This window comes from Pelecanus crispus, chromosome 1, assembly GCF_030463565.1.
Source record: "Pelecanus crispus isolate bPelCri1 chromosome 1, bPelCri1.pri, whole genome shotgun sequence".
Taxonomy (NCBI): domain Eukaryota; kingdom Metazoa; phylum Chordata; class Aves; order Pelecaniformes; family Pelecanidae; genus Pelecanus; species Pelecanus crispus.
The window spans coordinates 193,099,409-193,124,280 of record NC_134643.1 but is presented as its reverse complement, the minus strand read 5'-3'; the positions used below and the strand labels follow the sequence as shown (position 1 = coordinate 193,124,280).

Genomic DNA, 24,872 nt, shown 5'->3' with positions numbered 1-24,872 from the left:
CTTGAGTTTTCTATCCCTTCCTACTGAAGGACTTTAGTGGTGTATTAGAGTAGTCTGACTTTTTTTCAAATAACTGCTAGGTATCTGATACACATTTCCCTCCTCCCCCACCCCCCAAAATAAATTGAAGTTAAATAATTCTGAAGGGAAATGCATTCTCAACAAACTGAATAAATTGTCCTCTCTTCAGGTTTGTTCTATTTCGTTCTCTGATCTCTCTGGATATGATTTAATCTGTTTTAACATTATCAGTGCCTTCACAGATAGAATCTGAATATTTAATATAAAAAAAAAGGAAGAAAAAAATGTTAAAAATCCTTTTTGAGCTTTCTTCAAAAAAGGACTAGGATCAGTTTTGTTTTTCTCATCACAGGTTCACTTCAGAAGTTGCTCTTTTACTTTAGAAAAGGTAGAATTTACATTGATATGATGGTGATTACTAAAATCACCATCTTATCTGATTTGCTTTAAATTCCATACTGCAGTCCTTTTTCCCAATAATCCTTCCACTTTTAGTATATTCTCTTAGTACTAAAAATGAAGCCAGTTTCATTACAGATATTGAAAGCATCTGGTTAAATTCTCTTAGCAGTCAGACTTTTTATATACATTCATGCTTTCCGAGTATTCTTTCAATTGCTTTGCATTAATAACAACTTTTAAAAGGATTTTCCTGCTCTTTAATTGTCCAGTCTTACAGTCTTTCTTTCATTTGCCAGTGACTAATTCAAAAATATGAGCTTACTTTATGTGCAATTTTTAGGTCATCATTAAGCTCTTTGTGAAAGAGATTGAGTCATATAATGTGTTTTTACAGTGCAGCCCAGATCTCAGTTGGTGTCATAGAATGCCACTATAATACAAATAAAAACATTAATCATTCATGTCATTAGTTGCCACTATTACTTTCTACCTTGATGTATTTCTAAAAAAAAAATTAAATACAAAATAACCTCCACAATCCATCCAGTCCCTTTTAATTAGCTCATTTAGTTGGTGTGCTCTTTGATTGCTTCTGTACCGATAATTTGTCCAGTAAAGCTTAGCTGGGTACCTCAGTTCTTTTTTATTTGTCCTCCCATTTTCCATCTCATGTACACATGTTCTCGAAGGCATTTCTATCCAGGATGCTGCAGCAATGACAGAGAACAGAGATGAAAGACTCCATTTCTATTTTACCTTGCATTCTTATAATTCCTCCCCACTTTCTGGCAGTATAACCCTCTGTGGTTGCAGTCTGTAGTGTTTCAGATAGCTTATTCATTTGTGTTTCATTTTTTTTGAATTTCTTCATTCCTTCCATTGTCTGTAGCCTTCACTCCACCTAAAGTCAATAGGAATCTTGGTATCGATTTAAGCGTGGCCAGAATGTCAACAGAAGCTCTTCTCCTGTTATTTTTAAGGCTGCATGGTGTTTTATAGCAAAACAAAAGCACTGCCCTCAAAGAGATTTCAGTCTAAGGCCCCATTTTACAACTTATGCCTCTTGCCTGGATCCTACAGGATCTCCTAGATAATGAAGCAAGGTTCAAAGCAAAGAAGCATGTGCTTGAATCACATGGAAACCCATGCTTGGTTTTGAGCTGCCTTGCTGAGTAGGGTGGAGGTAAGGGCCTGGTGCTTCACAGAACTGAACTGTAAATGTATGGAAATGAAAAATAAGGGGTGAGAGTAAGGCATTTGAGCAAGGAAGGAAAGATGGAGGTTTCACCCAAAAGGTTTTCTGAGTTGGCTGTGCACACACATCATGTGGCTTGCACATCTAAAACTGTTCAGGCTCCTTATAAGTGAATGAATAAACCTTGTAAATATGACTATGAATAACCCTATGCAACTATGACTGCTTGAAATACTTACTCCCTTCAGTAGGCACTAGTCTGGCTTCATGTCAGATCACGGGATTTGTCCCAGATGGTGTAGTTTGTGACAATGACAGAGATGTTATGGGGGCAGGAAAAGAGTTTTGGAAAAGGATAGACTATGTGGGAGAGAAAGATGGACACACACGGAAAGAGGGAACAAAAATACAGAAGAAAGATGAGATGGGAAGCAGTAAACAGAGAGAGATGGGGACAAGTCATGGCAGGCAGGGGAACATAATGTATGGCAACAAATGGAGAAGTAAATGTTCCCACATAAGATGTGTGAGATCAAATAAAAAATAATTTGATTGCCAGAAGCAGCTATGGCTGTTGAAGCCTTCTCATCCACCTCTCTATTCTTTTTCTTCAACAAAAGAAACCATGTTATGCACAAAACAAATATAGCCCTCTTGACTTCCTAGGAACATTCTAATCTGCAAGATCCCTGAACAAGTATTACTTAGAAATAATCCCTTCACTTAGTGGGACGTGAACCAGAGTTCAGTCACATTTATGATGTTCCTTCATCTCAGAGTTCCCTTGGGGTTCATTTTTTGGGCAGACTTACAAAAACACTGGTTTTGTTCCTACTTTTGCTATTTTTAAATCTGAGAACTGAAAAAAAGGTCTGCCTAACCATAAATAACAATGTGAACCGCTAATTAAATGCAGTGCATTGCGGATGGCTTATAATCTTGTCAAGCTGATGAAGAAAGTAGCATTCATTTAATCTTTGAGTTAGTGGGGTGGGGGGTTGCTGGTTTTTTTTTTTTTTTTAGGTTTGTCTCTGGATGTCAACACAAGGTCCATAAAGTCTGTTCTGTAATATAAGATGGTGGCATTAAAAGAGCAGGTGCTGTACATTTGTACCTGCCCTACTCTGTTGTGCTGGCCTGATGTCAGGTTGCTGTTTGTTGAGAAATGACATGGAGGTGAAGTGGTCTTGTTGAGTCCAAGTGATTTATCACATGGCACGGCGCCAGCACTTGCTGTTACACCAAGCTGTCAGTTTCGTTGTTGTAAATTAAACCACGTTTCACAACCTAAAAGATTTTTAAAGCTTATTTCGTAGACACATTTTCTAGCAATACCTTGCAGGGCAAACTGGGCTCCCTTTTATCAGGGTGTATTTTTTTTTATGTCAAAGTTTAACAAGGAATGTTCTTCCATTTCTAGAACTATTAATTGTTGATATACATACTTCAGGCAAGTTACTGTGCAGGTTTCAGGCATTTTTGGTACCCCCATAATGCTCTTTCTTTCACTCTTCCTCACTGGGTGTCGTAGCTGAAAGAAGAAGAAAGAAAAACAACAGCTGCTGACACTGAGGTTCAATGTTTTCACAAGACCACGGGTTATAATTTGTGCTGTGGTATAAGTATATTTTATTCCATCTATGTGGAAGAATCTGCTTGTTGTATTATGAAAAAAAAATTTCTTCTTTCATCACTCGAGTGTAGACCACTGACATTCACTCAGCCTTTCAATAACCCATGCAAGCATGCTGAGTAGGACCAGTCTGAGTCAGATGGAAGAGGAAGGGGAACCACCATCACCCCAGACAAACCTCCTCTTCATCTCAAATGCTGTAGGCCCAATCAAAGGGAAATATAGAAATAATATAGTGTAATTTAAAGAGAGGACACTTAGACTTGTTTCTCATTCTTTCTAGTATTCAGGTAGGTGAGACAGGGTAGATAGAAGATGAAAACATCCTTCTTCCTCTGGTAAGCCTTGTAATGGCTCCCTGCAACACTGAGACCCCTGCATCAGGACAAGAGCAGAAAAGGTGAGGCTGCTAGTAAAACATGACCCCACTGACTGTCTATAGGAGTAAATTAAGCTGAGCTAGGGCAGGCTTGTCCATACTGTTCAACCATAAGAAAGTTGTAGCTCTGGGCAAGATAGCATTTTCCCACACAATATAGGTATGGTTTAGGGTTTGGTGCAGGCCAAATAGTTTCTCCAAAAGCATCTTTTTGGGGAGAGAGGAGGATTGCTGCTGCAGGGACACTCAGCATGTTGTGCCAGTCAGTTTCAGGGAACGAGAATGGTCCCTGGCTGGTTTTGATCACTAGTACAGATGTAGTTGCTGGCAGTAGGGCAAGTTGAGGAATGGCAGCCTTGCAAGCTTACTTCGCGCACAGCAAAATGATTTAGGAGATAAATCACTGGAGGCACTGTTCTCTTGGTCTGCCCAAAAAGGTGGGATTTGAGGATATAATAGAGAAGTCCTGTGGTTTTCTCCTTTATCATGCCATGTCTTAAGACTAGGTCTTAAGGAACCTGCAGCCAGCCAGACAGCAAGCAGACCAAACAGTAGCTTCCTCTCCTCTAATGGAGTTGCAGCCACAATTCACCTTCTTTTCAGTGTGGACTTGGTAGTGTAGGTTAATGGTTGGACTGGATGATCTTAAAGGTCTTTTCCAACCTAAACGATTCTATGATACCCATGGATTTTTTCTGGGTTTTTTTGTTTGTTTTGATTTTAAAAAACTCCAAAACAACCAAACACCACCACCCACCCCACCCCACCCCCCAAAACCAAACCAAAACAAGGGTGCCATGTATTTGTGGCTGATGAGTCATTTTGCATAGCTGTCAAAATCTGTGTCTTCATTATGCAAATTATAATGGCATATATTTATGTATCCAGCTGATGACCAGCAGTATGCTTTACTTTAGGATCTGTCCATTGCATTATCTACAGTCTTCTCCAGGGTGATATTTCCAACTTTTATGTTTTCCTCCTCTTCCAGTCAATGTCAATCACATCTGTTTCTCTGTCTGTGGCATATGAATTGGGCAACAGGGAGGGGCTGCAGTTTTTCAGCTGTAAATGTGCAAAAGGCAAATTCTTTTCAGAAAGTAAACAGTGTCATAACCAAAAGACTGAGCGTTTGGCCCAAATTAATTAAAAAAATACATGTTTCTTTCATTACTCTGCAGTCTGTCTACCTTTTCTCTTATTGATGTCACATGTCATTCACCTACGTGCAATTTTATCCTTGGACTTAATGCTAAGATCTATTCAGTACGGCACCAAATGTCTTTCAGGACTATTGCCAAAAATATTCTCTTTCCTATCCAAAACTGACCTGGAGACTCTAATTCATTCACTTACATCATCTAGCCTTGACTACTGTAATTCCTTGGTTTGCTGGGCTTGGAGCCAAATCAATTGGCAGACTCCAGCTTACTCAGAATTCAGCAACAAGGCTTCTGACCCAAACCACGCCAACTCTGTATCCTTCCTGTGCTGCAAATCTATATTTGAAAAGCATGTTATACATTTACAGTAACAGTTTCCTTTACACTGTAATTTTATGGGTGGAATTTTTTCTTTTACCCTGCATGTCAACTGTCGCTCTCTTACAGAATTTTTCTGAGCTAAATTGCCATATACTCTACTCTTGCACTTACAGTAATTTAGTGCAAAGCCCTTTTCATCCTGTATCCCTAATTGGTGGAATTTGGAGTGAAATTTCACATGAAATCTGATTATTTTATCTGCCAGCAAAGACTTTGGTTTTTATTTTAACACACTGCGTTTCAGTTTCTATTTTGTTTCATTTTTATCATAAGGCATTATAAAAAATTTGGTTGCTGATGTTCTTGATTATTGCATATGAGAAATTAAAAATAATCATGTATGCATGGTAGCTGATAACGTAATAAGAAAAGGAAAATTGACTACTTCTTGTCTCCTGAACCCAAGGAGAAATTTCAGCCTTCATTCAATCATGTATTTAAAATAACCTGCTTGATAAATGTAATTGAGGGTAAAAGTGTTCTCTCTACCTCTTAATCTACAGATGAGACTATACTTTGGTTCTCATTTATTTCTGTTCTTCTTTGTCAGTATCATTTTCAAATATCCTGTGTCGAATATTCTCTTGCCCTGGAGATAATTCTAGTTTTCCATTTAGTCCAATCTTGTACGCATCCTCTGCAGGCATCATTTCAGGGATTGTTGTTGTTGTTATTGTTCCTAGTTTTTCTGGTTGTTTTTACATTTATACTTGATGACAATACCCTACTCTGGTAGCATGTTTTATGGCAACAGAAACTGAGGTTGAACTTTCATTTAATATGCTTACTATGAGCTGGCACCTCTAATAAAATGTATTGTAGTTACACCACGTTTGTTAAACATTGACACTTGCCTATCACTCTAGGCTTAGTTTTTTGGGTCTTTTTAATTATTTACAGCTCAGCAGAAAAACAATTAAATAATAATTCTTTGTCTGAAACATGCCACATAAATTACCAGCTGCAGAATAAGTTCTTAGGAAAGATGCAATTATTTACATCCTGTAAGTTATATTGATAGGAAAAATGACATGGTATGGACCCTTCCAGAACAATGTGGTTTTTTAAACCCTAATTTAGTAAAGAAACAGCTTTGCATATGGTCAATGAAAATTTGATATAGCATAGAACTTACCAACAGATGTTTGACAATGAGTATTTCATGTTACTTAATAATTCTACTTACCAGACACAGTTGACAGCACAGTGCATCCTAGAGTTCAAGGTGCCTTAGAGATAGATATGATCTGTTATTTCATTTTGGAAATTTCTTTCTGGAGGTCAGGAAATAGTCTGAAAACCATGGTCAGCAGTGAGGCTGGGAACAGCTGTTTCACTCAGATTCTGCAGATATCAGCCCAAAATCTGGGGACTCTCTTTGGCCAAATCTTACCCAGACTTGGAGGAAAAGTGAGTTAACTGGAGAGTTTCTCAGCTGTTATAAATTCTCCTGGCTTCCCCTTAGGGATGAATCTACCATCCTTATGGACTGTGTGCTGCTGGATCACTTACCTGTACAGACCTGATCCTAATCGGGTGGGTACTTTATGTCTTGTCTTCCAATTACCCAGAGCACAGGAGTTATACCAGCTTTAGGCTTCCAGGGTGTCTGTGGAAGAACAAATGAATCTTGATGCAACATGAATTAACCTATGGTCAAATGTGAACTGGCAGAGCGGGTTTATATTGGATTGCCATCTCATTACACATGAATGCAGGATTTTGATATAGTACTAAGAGATGTGAAGCCACTTTCCTGTACTGTCAAACCATGGCCTTGGCTGCTTTCTAGCTCTAATGTAATTCTTGGAGACCTTCTAGGTTGGGTGTTACCTGTGGGTGTTTCTAACACTTCATAGCCTAGATTGCTATGTATGTTGAAATTGCTGTACATATAGTGACACTTTCTTTGAATATATAGTAGTGGGACATTGGTCCTTGATATGTGCTAATTTAATATTCTCTTCTACAGTTCCCTTTTTTTAATTATCCCTAGCTGCCTATTGCATAAAGTTTCTTTAAATGCCTTGATTTTTAGTATCTAGTACTCATAGTATCCTACCTCCTTTAGTTTTTTTAATTTCTGGAAGTTGGGTAAGTGAAGGAGATCCTTTTTCTGTTCACTTTGTCTACTGCAGTTATGCAAGAAAAACTCTTTGACATCTTCCTAGCTTGTGTTCCCATTGAGGGGAGTTTCTGAAATGATCAGATAATGACTTTTGATAAATCTTAGCACCTGTTCACAGAACGGAAATTAAACACTTTAAAGTTCAAATGTTTTTCAAAAGTCAGATGATCTTATTAATACCCATTAGTGCAAAATGGCAAACCAGCTCTTCCTCATATCTTTGTGAATCTTTTGAATTTCCACTTGCAAACTAAAAACAGATTGTTAATTAAGCAAGATTTTCTGAGCACCTGGGTCATCAACACAACAATAGTAATTAAATTCTAGCCCCAGTTTCTATACATATAATAATAGAGTGGTTTAGCATTTTCATTCTTTTAAAATTAATTGAATAAATATACACAGCATAGCTTCCTTGATACATCCACCCTTCACTCCAAGCAAGTTCTAATAGGCTGAAATTATCACATCTGCTATTAAAACTTGAATGGATCACAAACGGATTGGATCATCCCAGTAGTTTTGAGGCACCTTCTTTAGTATAAGCTACATATAAGTATTAATTTTAAAAGACTACATTTATTTTCTATGGCTTTAGAAGTTAATTAACCAGCCCTGACGACAGCAAAGAAAAACTTCCATATGTGATTCGAAATGTTGTAATCTTCCTGAATCTGAAAGCAGCCTGAAACAGTGGTAAAAAAAGAGAACAGAAGCAATGTGCTCCGGTTCAAGTGAATGGGGTTAACTTTCAGATCTAGAGGTGAAAGATACATAGCTGACTTACTAGGTGAGCTCACCGTTTTAGGAAAGATAGGTTGTTATGTATATTAAGATCCTCCACATCTGTGACTTAAGTGGACAAGGAGACCAGCCATCGATCAACTCGATGAGAGACCAGATCAGAGGGCATTACAGCACTCTTGACACCATTTCTCAATGAAAGAGGTGTGAGAGAGGTGCTGCAAGCTGCAGCTTTACAAAACAGTGGACAACACGTCAGCCCAGGAATCTAAAAAGATAAATATCCAAGAACCTTGTCAAAGAGTTGAAGCATTTTTCAGTTTGAGTTCATAGGTCAGTACAGCTACTCACTCAGGAGCACAGCCCAGGTCATTTGTAGAGAGTCTGGATTTCTTGGTGGTCTTGCAGTTAACTGTGCTGGGATTAAAGCAACCTACATCTTGGTCAAATCATTTCCACTGTTGTGGAAGGACAATGTTGCTTGCAACTGATGTGAAGAGAAAGAAAAGAGTGTTGGGAGGAAAGTTTCTGATTTAGGATGAACAAGTAGCTGAAAACTTAAGGATCTTACTCGTTCTACATAATTGACCTAAATATTGATGTCTAGCTTCAGAACAAATTCATTAGTGTTGAATGAGGGAAGCCCATTTCTCATCTCTTCTTCATCTTGTATGCACAAAAATGCAACTATTCATGTACAGATATATAGAACATGGACAAAGGATACAATGAGCCCTTTTATATTAAACAGAAGAGAAGCTGCAGCTACAGAATGCAGCATTAATGTATGGTTTAGCCCTTCCTGTCTGCTGACACATTCCCACTATCAGGTAGTCAGCCTTCAAAGCAGAGCCTGCTTGTCTTTCACGCTTTCATTTGTACAGCCTGCTCATCTGTACGCAGCTGCTGCAGGGGAACATGTGTCAGGTTTATGCCTTGAGTGTCATTTCTGTAGTCACACACCCATAGCCGCACATGCGAAGGCAGGTGGCTGCGCAGAGAGTTGTAGCAGACATCATGGGGAAGCAGCTGCATGTATGGTTTTTGGTACATAGTTATAAGTTGTGTAGACTAAAGTTATGGAGACAGACTTGAAGGGAGACATCTCCAACATTGATAAAATGTAAGTACAAAAGACACATCATTGGATGGATATTGATGATGTTGTTTCAGTAATGACATCATCCATAGACTCCTAGTGTCTTTGCTTTGCTTCTCTATAGTGATCACAACATAAATTGCTTGTCTTGTTTGACTTCCTTGTTCACCAAAGTTGAGCAGATTGTCGCCGTTTTCAACGCTTCTACCAGACAAAAAGCTTGGGACCATTTCTCGAAAGCCCAGCGAAAGAACATAGACATTTGGCGAAAGCATTCTGAGGTTGGTGATTTTATTATTACTTTCTACCCATCATCTCACAGCTGGATTGACACAGAACGAGTGTGATTGTAGCTGGACATAGTGTATTCAGCAATATTTACGGCTACCATTTTAGCTGTTAATCAACTGGCCATTGTACAGTCTCATCTACAGTATGAATTGCTCCCATTGCTCTCATTATGATAATAGTCATTAAATAATACTAAGACAGAGAGCAATGTGTTTTTATTTTTCCTGCAAAATTTGGGAAATCATTGGAGGATTATGTTTACTATCTAAAGTAATGAACTGAAGTAGTGAAATTAGGAACCATATTTTCAACTAAGGATAGAATTAAGAATTATTTCTGAAAAATATCTTTCTAGGAGTCATCGTGATCTGTTTTTAAAATAAGTATTCTGTAGCACAGATTTTTTTTTCTCATTGTGCCATCATATGGTCATGATAAGATGACTTTGCCTGAAAATAAAATAGAGAATTTCTTTCCTAAGTAATGACTTAAGCATATTAAGTCCAGAATTATGACATACTCCTTCCCATTTGTTTTATGTTTATCTTTAAAAAAGTAGATACATCACTTGTATTGATTCTAAGTATTCTGCTTGCAAAGAAACCAGTATAAATGTAATCATACTACCACACAGAGTTAGCAATGTGGGACCATGCATGTGTGACTGTCATAAGCATAAGCAGAGGAAATGGGATTCTAACTCCCCTTGCTGCGAGTGGCAGCAAAGGAAGCACTAGACCTCATCCTGTGTTTTGGTCATCCAGCTTTCGTTTTTAATTCAGTATATACGCTATGAGCCTGTATTTTAAAAAGTAAGTACCACTGTCTTTGTTTTCTTTCTTTCTTCTTCCTTTTTTTTTTTAATATGAGCAACTTACATACACTTGGTTTACCTTCATGTAGTACAGTGTGTTGATTGTTACTATCACAGTCCTCTAAACGATTTTTCTCTGTCTCAGAATAAAACCTTTAGAAGGTAAGGTGCACTTATTTAATTATTTTGTAGTACACTTGTAAAATAAGTGTTGTACACTTAGTTTGAGAAACACTAAAGTGCTGTGATATAAATCATTTGGATAACATTTTAAGTGCCCATTAACTAATGCTAAATTACAGTTGAATACCAATGGCACTAAATGTAACATCCACATGAATACCAAATGAATTCTTTATTATCAGTGCTATTATGGTGAATACCAAATGACTTCACAATAATGGGACACTTAAAATAAAATGTTAGCATAATTTATTGGTACAAAATGTATTTTGCATTTTGTTCACAAATATTTCATATAAGTAGTGGATAAAGCCTTTGTTCAATTGAAAGTTGGGAAGTTGGGGATTGATGTTTGTCTTATCTTTTAGAGAAGTATGAAAATATGATTTGCTAGTAGATTATTTCAATTATATTAAGATCATCCCTTCTTAAACTAACTTTCTGTAAAGGGATGTGGTGTGTCATTCATTTCCTGGCTTCTAAATCTTTAATAAACTGAAATGTGTAATAGTTGGACTTTCCAGAAATGCTAATTCACTACTCATTTTTTTCAAATATCATTGCCTTTTGTTTTTCTAAGAGGACAACAAAAACAATTAAAACACATGTGAAGCTCTCACTAAACCAGTGTATCTTAAAAATGCCTGTTTTTCAGATGTGAAATATAATGGAAATGTATCAAATGGCATCTTTGATTTAAATCATATTTTCTAACCATGACATTATCTGCTAATTTGTTTAATTACCTGATCACCTTCCCTTTTTTTCTGAATTTAGGAAAGCTTTGCTAAAAACTCAAACCCAAAGCAAATGCTCATACACACAGACATTCTCCATGGAAGATTATTGGCTTTGCTGATAATGTAGACATTGATACATCAAGGACATTTATCCCCTAAAGAGGGAGTAAATGTAAGCGGATGTCTGCTCATGTATGCAGTATCCTTCCCCAGGAAAAAGTGTGGGTGGCCTTTTCCAATAAGGAATTAAGAAATGGCTTGCTAATTTCTTCCAGAGGTGCCTCTGATCACATGAGACTCTGGTTGACAATTTACCTTTTTAATCACTTTTTTTTTTTTTTAATTTGAAATTATTCTCATGTAAAACGCCTACTAATTAGCCTCCTTGCCTTTGCTGGGATTAATGGACATATATATATTTATCAGAATATATGAGATCTGTTGATGAACCAAGGGTACGGCTCAAGGGAAACGCCTTCCCTTTTTTCACGCAGTCCCTCTCTGACAGCTTATTGTTAATTGCACAGAGCAGTGGTCGGACTTGTCAATGCTGTCTCCTCCTTCCACGCGACTCTTCCTTGTTTCAAAGATTTCAAACCACCTCTTTGGGAATTAAGCTCTTTGTCAGCAGAAAAATTAGCTGTCTGCAGACTGAAAAGGCCTACACTAATCACGGTGCAGCATCCCCGTGTTACACCTGACAGGATTATTAGGACAAAATAGAGTCCTCTCAATCTTCTCAGCGCTGCCATTAAAAAGCCAGCCGCTACACCCGCGCCAGCTTTTCTACCCAGAACAAAGACCATCTAGACTCCCACTAAGCCTGCGTGCCTGCTGATCATTTACCTAGTGACATGTGCACGGGCTCCCTGCCTGCCTGCCTGCCCACCCTTGCGGTGGTCGCCCAGAAACTGGGCTGTCCACGCTGGCACTCGTTTTGGATCAAGATGCAGAGATTTTTCGGAACAGTGTTATTGGGCTGGGTCTTCTAAATCCGAGGCAATCTGGGCATAGGGACAGAGGGTGAGATTCCTTTGCCCAGCATTAGGCACCTACAGTATAGAGCGCTCCATCTACACTGGCTGCCCTCGGCTCCCTTTACCATGACCAGAGAGAACTATAGGCACTTCTAGGGTGTAGTTAATATCACTTTGTTTAATGGAGACACCTATGCTTGGCCAGATGAATCCTACCCCAGGTGGCAGAGAGAAGCAAGAATTGTTGCTGATGTTGACAATCTCTTTATCAGTCTGGTTTATACACAATTTTAAGCATTATGTCTGCTGTTAAAGCATTCTGCTATGTTTAGTAGAACTAAAGATCACTCAACATGGAGACTCACTTTCTCTCTTTTTTTTTTTCCTGGAGTGTTACCTTTGATAAACTCCGTCCTTTCAAAGGAAGAATTCCCTGTGCTACTGTTGTTATAAATATTCATATACAAATAAATATGATTACAATGATAAATGATGTATAATTAAAATCAGAGCAGTATTAAAACCAGATACTAAATAATACATAATGACTTTATGGAAGTTAATACTGACAAAAGGTCATTTTGGGTTTTAGGAGCTCCGAAATGCTCACAGTGAACAGCTCATGGGAATCCGCCGGGAAGAGGAGATGGAAATGTCTGATGATGACAGTGGTGACAATCCCAGTAAAAAGCTGAGAGTAGATGATTCAGGTAAAGCCAAATCTCTCTATAATGTCAAGTGTATACAACTGTTGATTTTTTAAAAGCAAGCAAAAACTTACATATGAGAAGTGATATATTAAATAGCTGATTATGTAAGACAGTATCTTATTTAAACACTCATAAATTAGTTACTTGAATGGTGCAAGCTGTCTCTAGGAGGTGTCTGTCACCTGCTATGATCTATAATGATGAAAATTCTCCAGTTCTGCTCTTGGCTGGAAGCATTATATTTCTTTAGCACACTCTCTGCAGTCTTGCATAATAGTCTTTCGTTTCATGGTTGTAACAATGTCTTATGAGACCAGTTGAAGTTACGTTTTGGTCAATATTCTCTAAGCCTTACCTTTCTTTTCAATAAATACATAGTAATATATAAGCTCTCTTAACAAATAGCTATACATTTTAACTGTGCGTTTTGTGGAATTAAGTTTTAAGGGTACATATTTCACAATATGGTATTGCATACTGCATTAATTTGACTCTCGTTATATGGCTGTCATGAAAGAAAGAACAAGGGTGCTTGTAATATGTGGAAAGAAACTTTTTTGGCCTTCTACAAATACTCTGCTATCCAGGGTGGATACTCGAAGAGGTGGCTCAGAAGCTGCCCGAATTACTGACTGGTGACATGATCTGGATGGGCCCTTTGCTTGATTTCTTGACATTGGCTAATAAAGTTGTGAGTAGCTGACAAGTGCCTGCGTGTCTAGACACTCATCTTCAGAAAGAAAATTTACAGAGGCTGAAGCCAATGCATGACTGGGAACTAGCAGCCAGCAGTGACCTTTAAGGAAGTTAAAGGAAGGAGTAATGCGGAAAGAAACTGAGTCTGATGATGAGGATAATTTTGATCTAGGCCTTTGCATACAGGCACCATATTAAGAAAGGAAAGAATTTCATCCATTCAATTGTTTCAAGTCCTTGTGTGCCTGCACGAAAGTGTGAATTCAAGCTTACATAGAGAAGAGCTCTTTGGCTCCTCCTCTGACAAGATGCTGAGTGAGGTTGAATGACTCCAGAATTAAAAGACCAAAGGAAGGAGTGTCATTCCAGCAAAGAAATTTTTACTACAGCATCTCTCTTGAGGGGAGATTTTATGTTTTTCCTGGAAGAAAAATGAAACAATAAAACCTGTAAAGGGCAGCCTTAATTTTTGTTTGGCTAATTGTTTGAATTTTCTAGACACCATTAGCAAATGTTTGGTGCTGAGACAGTGCATCTCTGCAGACAAAGCACTGCTAGCAATCAGAGATTTTTATGAATGTCTAATCATTTGACCTTGGCTGTGTCCACTCTTATGGAGGGAAGTCATTAGAATTAACAACAGAAAGGCAGAGCCAGAAATACCCGCAGCCTGCACTCCAGAAGAGGAGTAATGATGTTTTGAACTGTCGTACTTGTCAATTCAGTTAGGTTTAACATATGCATACTTAGTGCAGAGCTATGCCAATCATTCTTTTTGCAACTTCACAAATAAGAAAGTGTCTTTGGTTTTCTTCCATAAAAAGGGACATTTCTATCAAATGTTTTGATATCTGAGATTCCTACAACGTTCCATCGCAAACACTTCAGTTTATTTGTATTGTTATAATGGGGGGACCTGAGTCCCCTCAGTGATAACAGTAGCAAACCCAGTACTGTGTTGCATACTAAATCAAAATTTAGTGATATGAATCCACTTGAGTATTTGTCCGTCATTGTCCATTGTACCATTCATCATCCTTTTGATCTTAGTGGAGTTGATCCAGCCTGCTGCATACGTAGAGTCATCCAGTTCTAAATTAATTTTATAGCTTTCTTCTTCCAACATTACACTCTCAACTGAAGCAAGTGAATTTGATTCTTCTGTCATTGACAATAGAGGGAATGTGGAGTTAAATCAAAAAAGTTACTGGGTAGAAAACATGGGTAAATGAAAAGAAAGTGAGAGAAGGGCATTTATTTTTTTCATTTTTATGTCCAGAGAAGTGATTCTTCCTTCCTTCTTTTAGCTTTTTTTTAAAATTACTATTTGTGTTAGCTGCCTTCTCTTTATTTTTTTCTTTCTTTTTGAGTATGTCATTCCAGAACCACCTCTTTATCTCACTGGAGTGGCTATTTGTATTCACAGTAACCTCTGTTCTACAAAGAATGTCTTTTAAAGAATCTTTTATCACAGCGAAACAATTCTGCACAGTAAGAAAACATTGGCACTTTCTTTATTTTTATCCCCTTTTCTTAAAATGTTTGTCTAAATGCTTAACCATGGGAAGGGCAAAGCTTGAATAACACAAAGAAGATATTGTACCTCTTCAATTCAAGGACAGCATGCGCACATAAAGGCTTAAAAGTCTAAATCCGAAAGTAGCTGAAGCAACAAGACGTGCTGAATTGGTTTGGATAGTTCCAGAGTTCTGGACTGCCTGTCCTGCCATCCCAACAATTTTCTTGAGAACACTATTTTTCAGCCTGCCCTACTCAACAGTGGGAACAACATTCCTGGGAAGTGACCAACCCCAAAACTACAAGTGACAGAGATTCCCCCAGGTTCCAACATCTGTGTCAGGTCTTTTTTCACTAGTTCACCTAGTTAAATCACCCTGTATTGGGTCTGGTTGAGATGAAACTAATATTCCCCATGGCAGCCCTCATAGTGCTGTGCTTTGTATTGGTAGCTGGGAAGGTGTTGGTAACACACCAGTGTGTTGGGTACTGCTGAGCAGTGCTCGCACAGCATCAAGGCTGTTTCTCCAACAACCAAGATCTTGGGAGGGGACATAGCCAGGACAGCTGGCCCAAACTGACCAAAGGGATATTCCATACCATATGATGTCAGCTCAGCAATAAAAGCTAAGAGAAAGGAGGAGGAAGGGGAGCCATTCGTTATTTACATTTGTCTTCCAGAGCAACCGCTACATGTGCTGAAGCCCTGCTTCCCGGGAAGTGGCTGAATATTGCCTGCTGATGGGAAGTAGAGAATAAAATCTTTGTTTACCTTTTGCTTCTGTGCGCAGCCTTTGCTTTGGCTTTTTTTATTAAACTACCTTTATCTTGACCCATGAGTTTTTTGGGTTGTTTTTTTTTTTTTCCATCTCATTTTCTCCCTACCTGTCCTGCTGAGGAGGGTGTCCTGGTTTCAGCTGGGATAGAGTTTATTTTTCTCCTAGTAGCAGGCATAGTGCTGTGTTTTGGATTTAGTAGGAGAAGAATGCTGATAACACACTGATGTTTTAGTTGTTGCTAAGTACTGCTTATGCTAGTCAAGGACTTTTCAGCTTCCCATGCTCTGCCAGGTGCAGAAGAAACAGGGAAGGGGCACAGCCAGGGTAGTTGATCCAAACTGACCAAAGGGCTATTCCATACCATATGACAACATGCCCAGTATATAAGCTGTGGGGAATTGGCCAGGGGGCAGCAATTGCTGCTCGGGAACTGTCTGGGTATCAGTCAGCGGGTGGTGAGCAATTGCATTGTGCATCACTTGCTTTGTATATTATTATTACTATTATTATTATATTGTTAATATTATCATTACTATTTTACTTTATTTCAAATATTAAACTGTTCTTATCTCAACGCAGGAGTGTTTCTCACTCTTACTCCTCCGATTCTCTCCCCCACCCCACCAGGGCAGGGGGAGTGAGCGAGTGGCTGCGTGGTGCTTGGTTGCTGGATGGGGTTAAACCATGACAGAGGGGAGTGATAGAGCAGCTTGGTGGCAGCTAGCATCCAGCCAAGGTCAACCCACCACACACCCCTAGTACAAGAAGGTTCAATTAATTCAACAATTTAGAATGGTCCCAAGACCTCATTCTGTCTTAGTAAAGTGTAGTTTCAGCAGTCTCCCAATGTAATTCCTTCTGTTAATTCAAGCCTTTTTCATTCAGAAATAACTCCACTTCCGTGAGCATCTAGATATTATGGTGCTGAGTGTATCATATTTCCTCAGAGCTAGACTGGTTAGAATGAAAAGTCTCCTCTAGGATATCTGAAAAGAAAACTATTCATCGTCCTGAAAAAAAGAGGGTGGATTCCAGCCCCAGCATTTGAAAACACAGTGCAACACATTTAAGCCCCGAAGCTGTGTAAAAGGACTTCAGTGCCTGAATGCTTATCCAGACTTGCTGGACTTAGGTTTCAGAGGAACGTTACATTTTGCTAAGGCCTTCGTACACAATGTTCTGAGGATTTGGGCTAGATGATTAGAAAGCTGCTAGTAAGAATGGTTTGCATATTTTCTTCAAGTTGTGCAAGATACTAAGTCATACAAGAGATCAAGCCATGGTATGTACTAGAAATCTACTAATAGCCAGTTGTTTGGGAAGATTTGGGCTTGTTACCTGCAACAATGCAGAACAGCTCCAGGGGGACTTGCTGCAAAGTGCTTCATTCCGTTCTAGACTTAAATCCTCTTTCATCTGCCAATTGCTCTTCTAGTTTATGAACATGATTTACTGATATCCAGTGACTCAGTGGCAGAGCTGGAATGAGAATGGGGACCATCAGTCTCCTAGACCTGTCTTCCACTCTCTAGTCCATGCTGCAGGGCTGGGGCACTGCATCCTGCACAAAGACCTTCTGCTCCTCCAGGTGTTTTACAGGTCATTCTCCTCAGGCTTAGTTAGTACCCTACCCTATCACGTGCAAGGTGAATCTAAAAGGAAAAGGAAGGCATCACTGCGCTGCCAGCTTGTTCTTTTGGAGGGCATCTCAAACTGCTACGAGAACCCCCTGAAGATCCCCCCAGGGAAACCAATAAGTTGGCTGAACTAGCATGCATGCCTAGTTTATAGGAAATCCTCCTGGTTTCACAGACTAAAGGTCATTTGCATTAAGGGGAAAGCTGGCAAAAGGCTGGCCTGAGACTGAGTGAATCTCACCCATGGGATCATCTGTTTCTTTAGAATGATGTTTTTTTTCCAAAATTCAGCCTTTAAACAGTGATTTTTCTGCAATGTGGATTTTGGAGTTTGAAAGGAACAAGAGGATTGCTGAAATAAAGCTGGGAGATTGCTAAGAAGAAAATAATAATGATGATTGGCAACTCAGTTAATACGTTTGAAAGTCAAGGTGCAGCTACCGAAGAATTAGCTTAGGGGAAAAAAAAAGAGATTCAGCACTGGAGTCTAGAGGATATACAAAAATCTTCAGAACAATCAGGATTTATGGATGCTTCGTCTCCCACCTGCTGGCACTGGGAGTAAGGATTCACATGTAAAAGCCTCCAAAGTAATTTTAAGAATTAGTGAAGTGAAGCTGCGTGTTGTAGAAAAGAGCTGAAGTTTGGTTTATGCCTAGAAGGCACCTGTAATTTTACTTTAAGGGGAGGTGGGTTAATCTCTTCCTTTTACAGTTCTTGGTGACATGCCATTAATTCTAGTAACTCCAACTTCAGTGAGAGACTGTGGCTGGCACCGCAGAAAAGAAAGAAATACACAGTGCTTGTGGAGGAACGCAGGAAGGATAGTGGCATGATTAAGGCTTTTGACTGGGATCCCAGAGTTCTGGGCCAAATCCCATCTCTGCTACATATCCCCTGCCTGGACTAATCAATGAATTCATGTTATCTCAGTTCCCTACTATCAAATAGAGGCAACGATGCTTCCTTTCATTCACCTACTGCCTGTCCTGTCCACGTGGATTATAAATGCCTTGGTGTAGTGCTCTCTCCAGATGCAAAGATTTGCGTTAGCCCACTCATTGGGCCCCTGGAGCATTTGACCATCATTGCATATTACCTGTGATGAAGTAACTTAATAACATCTCAGGGACTGCGTGCAAATAATAAATTGCAAGTTATGTAGGGAAGCCCAGTTTGAAGATGTAAGATTGGTGCTGCCTTCCAAGTCAGGACAGTTTAGGCCTCTGTGGCAGGACTTTGAAACATATGTAAAGTAGGTGCCTGAGTTAAACATTGCAGCTCTTTCTGCCTTCAACAGTAGCCTGGATCTTTAAGTGCTCTCCTGAACTGATCTGTCCTATTTGCAGCAACAGCTAAGTCAGCTGCCATAGGAGACAGGCTGAATAGCGTGCAGTCCATCCCACAGAAGACTGTATGTCCTCGTGAAAGTCAGTGCACCACTGTGCACACAGCATCAAACAGTCTTTGTGAGATTGTTCATAAGTCTATCTTGAAAGTTGCAAGCCTGGCAAGTCTTCAAGGAAAGCCTGAAAGAACACCCAAGTGATCTGTGTGATGCTTATTCATCTTTTCTCTGCAATTCAATCCTCTTTTTTGCATTCTCTAAGACTTGTGTGAATGCAGAGATGCACACATAGAATGGAAACTGTTTTATAGCTGGATTAAACTGGTAGGAAAGCTTTATATAGCTTGTTAGAACTTTGAATAGAAATTGCTGAACCCCAGCTGTGTGGAGCTGAGCTTTGCTCTTCCTTTTCTTCTGACTGGCCCAGCGTCACAGCAGATCTCATGTCAGATCTTCCTCTTCCTTCTGATGCCAGGGATCAGATATTTCTTCGTCCCTTTCTTGTAAGTCTAATATTTTGTTTTTATGGGAGATTAAATTTTAAACAAAAGCCTGACTTATTTTTCTGTCATTACCTCTCCATCCCATAGCTTTTCGGCATCAGATTTTGTGAAGGCAATACTGGTATTTAACAAGCCCATAATTTCCCCTTTTTCCTTTTAAACACTTGTTGATAAAGATAATGTAAAATAACAAAATGTATTTACTTTAGAAATTAATGGGCTAGCATTGGTTTTTTCCTCAAATAAATCAATACCATTTCAAAGCCATCAGCAGCTGGTGTCATACTCAGCCCTGCAGTAATAAACATTTAGAGGCGTATGAAGAGGAAAATAAACCCTGTTAACAGAAGCTACTAACCGCATTTTATAAGCAATCTTGAAGAAAAGAACACATTTAAAATCTGAAGCTCTGAATTGTCACTGTACTGACACGGTCCCCTCTCTGGCCAGAGGAGACAGCTGAACAACCCTTTTGAGCTCTCCGAGTGGAGTAACTTCCCTTTGAATGGAAATGCTCTGGACACAGCAGACAATCAGCTTTGCTCCCAGGGACCATCAGGGATGATCACTAGAAAGCAGCACAAGATGATTACTCCCTCTACGCCAGGAAAAGTCTGCTCTAGTGTCTTTCACAGCATGCCAGTTCAGAGCTGTTATCATCAGGCAGACTCCAATTTTGTGCCTTAAAATGCATTCCATTTTTCCCACAGCTTTTACAGAAATAGGCTGAAATTCAGGAAGCATGTAGGCAGGGGCATAATTTTATGCCCCTGGTTTTAAGTCCATTTGGCTCTAATAATAGTTCTTGTGCAGCTGAATTTAGCAGAAATGCCTTGATGAATTAGGGCTGAAGGTAGTTGCCAAGCTTGTCTTCCCTGGGGAATAAAGACAGCCTTGTCCTGTCCCAGGTGCTGGGCCAGTTCCTCTGGATCATGCACAACACATCGGCTTCGGGATGAAAGTCTGTGCTGGTCCTGTGGACACAGCAGTGAAGGGGTTAACCTAAATTTAAATTTTTAGAGGAAACAGACACTTCAAAGGCATTTTCCTAGTATGGGTTTTAGGAGGCTGTCCCATTTAGTACAAAACAAGTCTGTTGCGCTTTGATGCTTTTCAACTGCCAGAAATACTATTATCTAGATTACATTTTATCATGTTTTCTGGGTATTTCATACTGATAAGGTTTTATGCAGGATCATTACATATGAGAATAGATATAATCCTGTTTTTAGTAAGCTTTAAGGACACTGAGGGATTATTTATGTAATAAGATGCAAAGTTGCTATGGAAAAATGCTATAGCAACCTAACATCTTCACAAAACCAAGCAGCCACTTGTGACAGCAATCTAAATTTACATTTATTTTAGTGTCATTTTATTGACATTCTTAGTATCTCATTTTGACAGCATGTTAAAATATGTTTTGCGTTCATGCTAGAACAAAATTAACAGCATGTTGTTGGAATGAAGATGATGCTTATAATTTTTGGAGATAATTTTAGCATATTTCATTTTGTGTAAATAGCATTAAAATAGTAGTGAAAAGAAGTTTGGGTGCATCCCCTCTATTTGTAATAGAGTAAACAATGCACATTGAAAGTAATATTTTACAAGTCAGTGAAAGCTAAACTGTTTTTATTTACTTTATATCTGAATGAAAATATTTTTAAGAAAGAAATGATTTTGTTATTAGAATTTATTTCAAATCCTATATCTTTTATTATAACTTTCCCAGTTCAGGATACAAGCTATAATTTTTCATTAAGTTTCATAAAGCAGGGCATCATTTCTGAATGCGTAGACTTGCAGTTTGACAGGGAATTGCTCTACTTAAATGGGACTTTTCTAAAACGTAGGATAACAGTACACATTGCCCCTTAGGAGGTTAAATAAAAAGGGAAAGAAAAAACAAACACAAAGCGACAAAACAGTCTGAACTCTGTCCTGTGCTCATTGCAGTTAATAATGAAACTTGCATTGACTTCAATGGGCACAGAAGCAAGCTCTGTATATTGATTTTCTCCATTCCCCTCCATTAAGAATCCTGAAGTGCAGCTGTAACATTGTTGAAGTGGGATGTTGGCAGCAAAATCAATAAAAGACAATATTAGAACATATGCTGTTTTCAGCTTCCTCACAATCTGATATAGCTGGTATTAGCATTCTTCTCCAAATTACACTTCATGCTTTCTATAAAGTGACCTTCCTTATAGTGCCCTCTCCAAAATAAAGCTTTTGTGCTCTTACTCTCATACTCAGCCTTCAAGAGAATGAGCCCTATTTATAACAGTGAAGACGGTTGATTCTGAACAGAGCATAAAGAACAGATTCTTTTAAGACTGGCTTCAACCTAAACCCTATTTCTGACCTCCAAGGAAAGATAATTTCTATTACTGTTTAAACTAAGCTCTTGGGTTTAGGTTTTCTTAATTATGCTGCCCTTCATGCCCTGTTGTTTTTAGAAACCCTTTTCACCCCAGAACATTAGAGAAGCTTGCAGGTATTGCTTGAGGTGGAGATTTTGGTACCTTGTCCACCGTTATATCCAAGAAGCATCAGCCGTTGCTAAGGTGTCAGAGGAGATAATGATCAGAAAGCAGAGTGTTTTCAAATGTCAGTACAAGCTTCTAAACTCATAATTGCAGGTTTGGGGAGCATCCTTATGTCATGAGACATGCAAGGCTGGCTGAAGTTTCCAAAGCATTAAAAGCTTCCTTTTCAAAGCATGCAGCTTCTCATTCCTTGTGCATCCAGCTGACTGGCAGTCTGTGATGTGGTTGCATGCCAGGAGTTAAAAACACACCCAGCAGAGCTCGTGCTTGAAGCTGGATGGCCACAGAAACTCCCAAAACTACTACTCATTAGTGATGCTAGTTTACTTTTGTGAATGAATCTTAGATTCAGAGGAGTTTCATGAAGTCGTGCTCTTTGGTTTTGGCTTAAAGACCATCTCAAGAAAATAAGCTTCTTACTAATGACACATATCCATAGTATAGCATTTTTGTGACCAACATATTGAAGGATTTGGTTCATAAAGTTGAAAGCCAAATGGATTCAAAGCTCTTTGGAGGTGTGTGATCTTCTTTTAGTCTTATTTGGGGTTAGATTCATGGCAGAGAGAAAAGAAAACAAAGAACAGTCCTCTAGGATGTGAAATGACAGACTGAAGAACTAGATACCATACTAAACCCATACCATTTTAGTCCACTTCTCCACTAATTCCAGCATGTGACTCTTTTAACACCAGCATACAGAGCTCTAAAGGAGGGAAATTTGTTTCTTCTGTGTTAAAAGAAAAATGGTTTGTTTTGTTGTGGTTTTTTTTTTTTTTAAATCAGGAGTTCTAATTGCTTTTTTTTTTTTTTCCCCTTTCAATGGGCAAAATAGTTTGCAAAGGTTTTGTTTGTTTATTCAGCCTTCCCCATATTTGATGCATAGCAAGTTTCATCAGGTGCAAGAACTGTGCCAAGTATGTCTTTACAGCGCTTGTATCCAGTGATTGCTGAGCTGCTTCTACAACTGCCAAGTGCCCACCTCACATGTCAACCAGCAATGTCTCTGAAGAGATTTGAGTGCTTGCTAGTCCACAACACCAGTTTCTTCATTGTTTCTTTGTCATGTGTTATGGACTGTCTTCCCTCTTAAATTTGTCTGAGCTCTGAAGACAAGTGAGCACTTTTAACAGTCGAGGAAGAACATGATAAAAAGCAATACTCTCCCCATGTTGTTCTATTATCAGATAGTCATCTGTCTCATCATGTTTTGTTGATAGGTTTTGTGATGCCTGTGCTGTTAGACCTTGATCCCACAAGCTACTGCCTGCTGCTCAGAGTGTTTGCACTCACCTTCTGCTCAACACCCACAGATACAAAGTCCTAAGCAGTGGCTTACCCAGAAAGTCTGGTACAAGGAGTATTTCACAGCTATCTTTTCAAAGTTACACACTTTTGCAAATTTCAATAAATTGTCTGTTTCTGAAAGGACTGGAAGTACCACTAAGCTCTGTAGAACCCTGTCATATGCACGGTTACAGCATATTTTATTTTTCAGTAGCTGAGAAAGTACCTACTAAATAAGTTAAATTGTGGAGAAGCACAGTGGCCTCTATTTGCAGATACTGAATATGCTGAAGTCAGGATGGAGGGGAGAAAAGGAGGTTTTGGCTTGCAGATACAGCTCTTCTGGACACCCTTCCATTCACATAAGGGATAAATGGCTCAAGAAATGCTGTCTCTGAATGTGAGAGTCAAGAAATTACAAGCTTCATGTGATCATTTGCATATGCCTTCTAAAGGTGTAAAAACATATTCCCATATTTAAGATCCATTTTTATCTAAGGCCAAAATAACTGAGCAAGTATTTCAGTATTATGCACAATTTTAAAAGAAAAATTAGCGCAGTTCTCCAATCCAGTACAAGGTCAGAAAGATAGCTGGATAAATGCGCTCCTGCAATTTAAGGTGCAATAGAATTTTGTACAAAGGTTGTTTATCCTCACATTTATAGAAAGCACTTTATGTTTATGAACAAAATTTATCTATTATAAATCAGAACAACTCAAAACACTGCAGTCACTTAAAACACTCAGATCAGCCCTTTCTTCCCTAATGAATGTGACGAATTGAGGGATTCACGTGCACACTGCCAAGTTTGTTTCCAAGTAGCAATGACAGTTTCTTCATATTTATAAATCCTACAGATTTTTTTTTTCAAGTTGTTGCAGTGGTGCTGGGCCTGAATGCAATTGCTAGTTGAATGCCAATAGCAGCAGTGCAGCCATTTATAAAAGCCAGTGTTTATTGTTTAAGTCTGAATAAAAATAGAGCAATTACTTTGACTCCTAAGAAGTAACCATCAGTAACCCACCTATACAGAGGTTTACCTATATACAATAACGTTTGAATATCCTAAGTAATTTATGTATCACATGTACACACATATATACAACCCATTTATGCAATATACATGAGATTAACATAATGTATATGAAACACTGAGCATCTGTCAGCATCTCTTGTGCTATGCAGAGTTCAAATGTCTGTACCCTCAGTTGCAAAGCACCATTAATACAAGCAGCGTTTTTCCATTGCTGATGTGGGAGAGGGTCATCAGTGCCACTTGGCATCTCTGCAGTAACCCGCACTTTTCTTACTTGAGTGAACATGCGCTTGCCCCCTCGAGACTAAAATATCCTCTGTTCATTTTTAGAGTTACAGGAATACAGTCATTGTTTTATATCATTGATTAGAGGAAAAAGTCACTTCTTTGCTGGCATCTTTAAAGCACAGTCTCTGTAAAAGTGTTGTAACAGTTCTATTTCTCAATTAGGAAAAAAAGCAGAACCTCTGAAAGAGATTCAGTACTTGATTAATTATATTTAACTGAGGCAGCAGTTATTGGTAAACATAAAGTATCTGAAAAATTCACCTCATCACAAACCAAATACTCTAATAAGCAGTGAAAAGAAGTGATTTTTACTGAGTTTTGAAAATATGTGATAACTGCTACTATTTTTGATCAAAGTTGTACCC

The 24,872-nt window shown here is 38.7% G+C and overlaps 1 protein-coding gene across 1 annotated transcript in view; it reads left to right on the top strand.

Moving 5' to 3' along the window:
• Nucleotides 1-24,872, top strand: part of ENOX1 (ecto-NOX disulfide-thiol exchanger 1) — a 141,790-nt gene that overhangs the window by 62,044 nt on the left and 54,874 nt on the right. Inside the window, exons 6-7 of the mRNA XM_075716990.1 lie at nucleotides 9,320-9,426; nucleotides 12,743-12,860. Coding sequence (XP_075573105.1) covers nucleotides 9,320-9,426; nucleotides 12,743-12,860 — 225 coding nt within the window. The remainder of the gene's footprint in view (nucleotides 1-9,319; nucleotides 9,427-12,742; nucleotides 12,861-24,872) is intronic.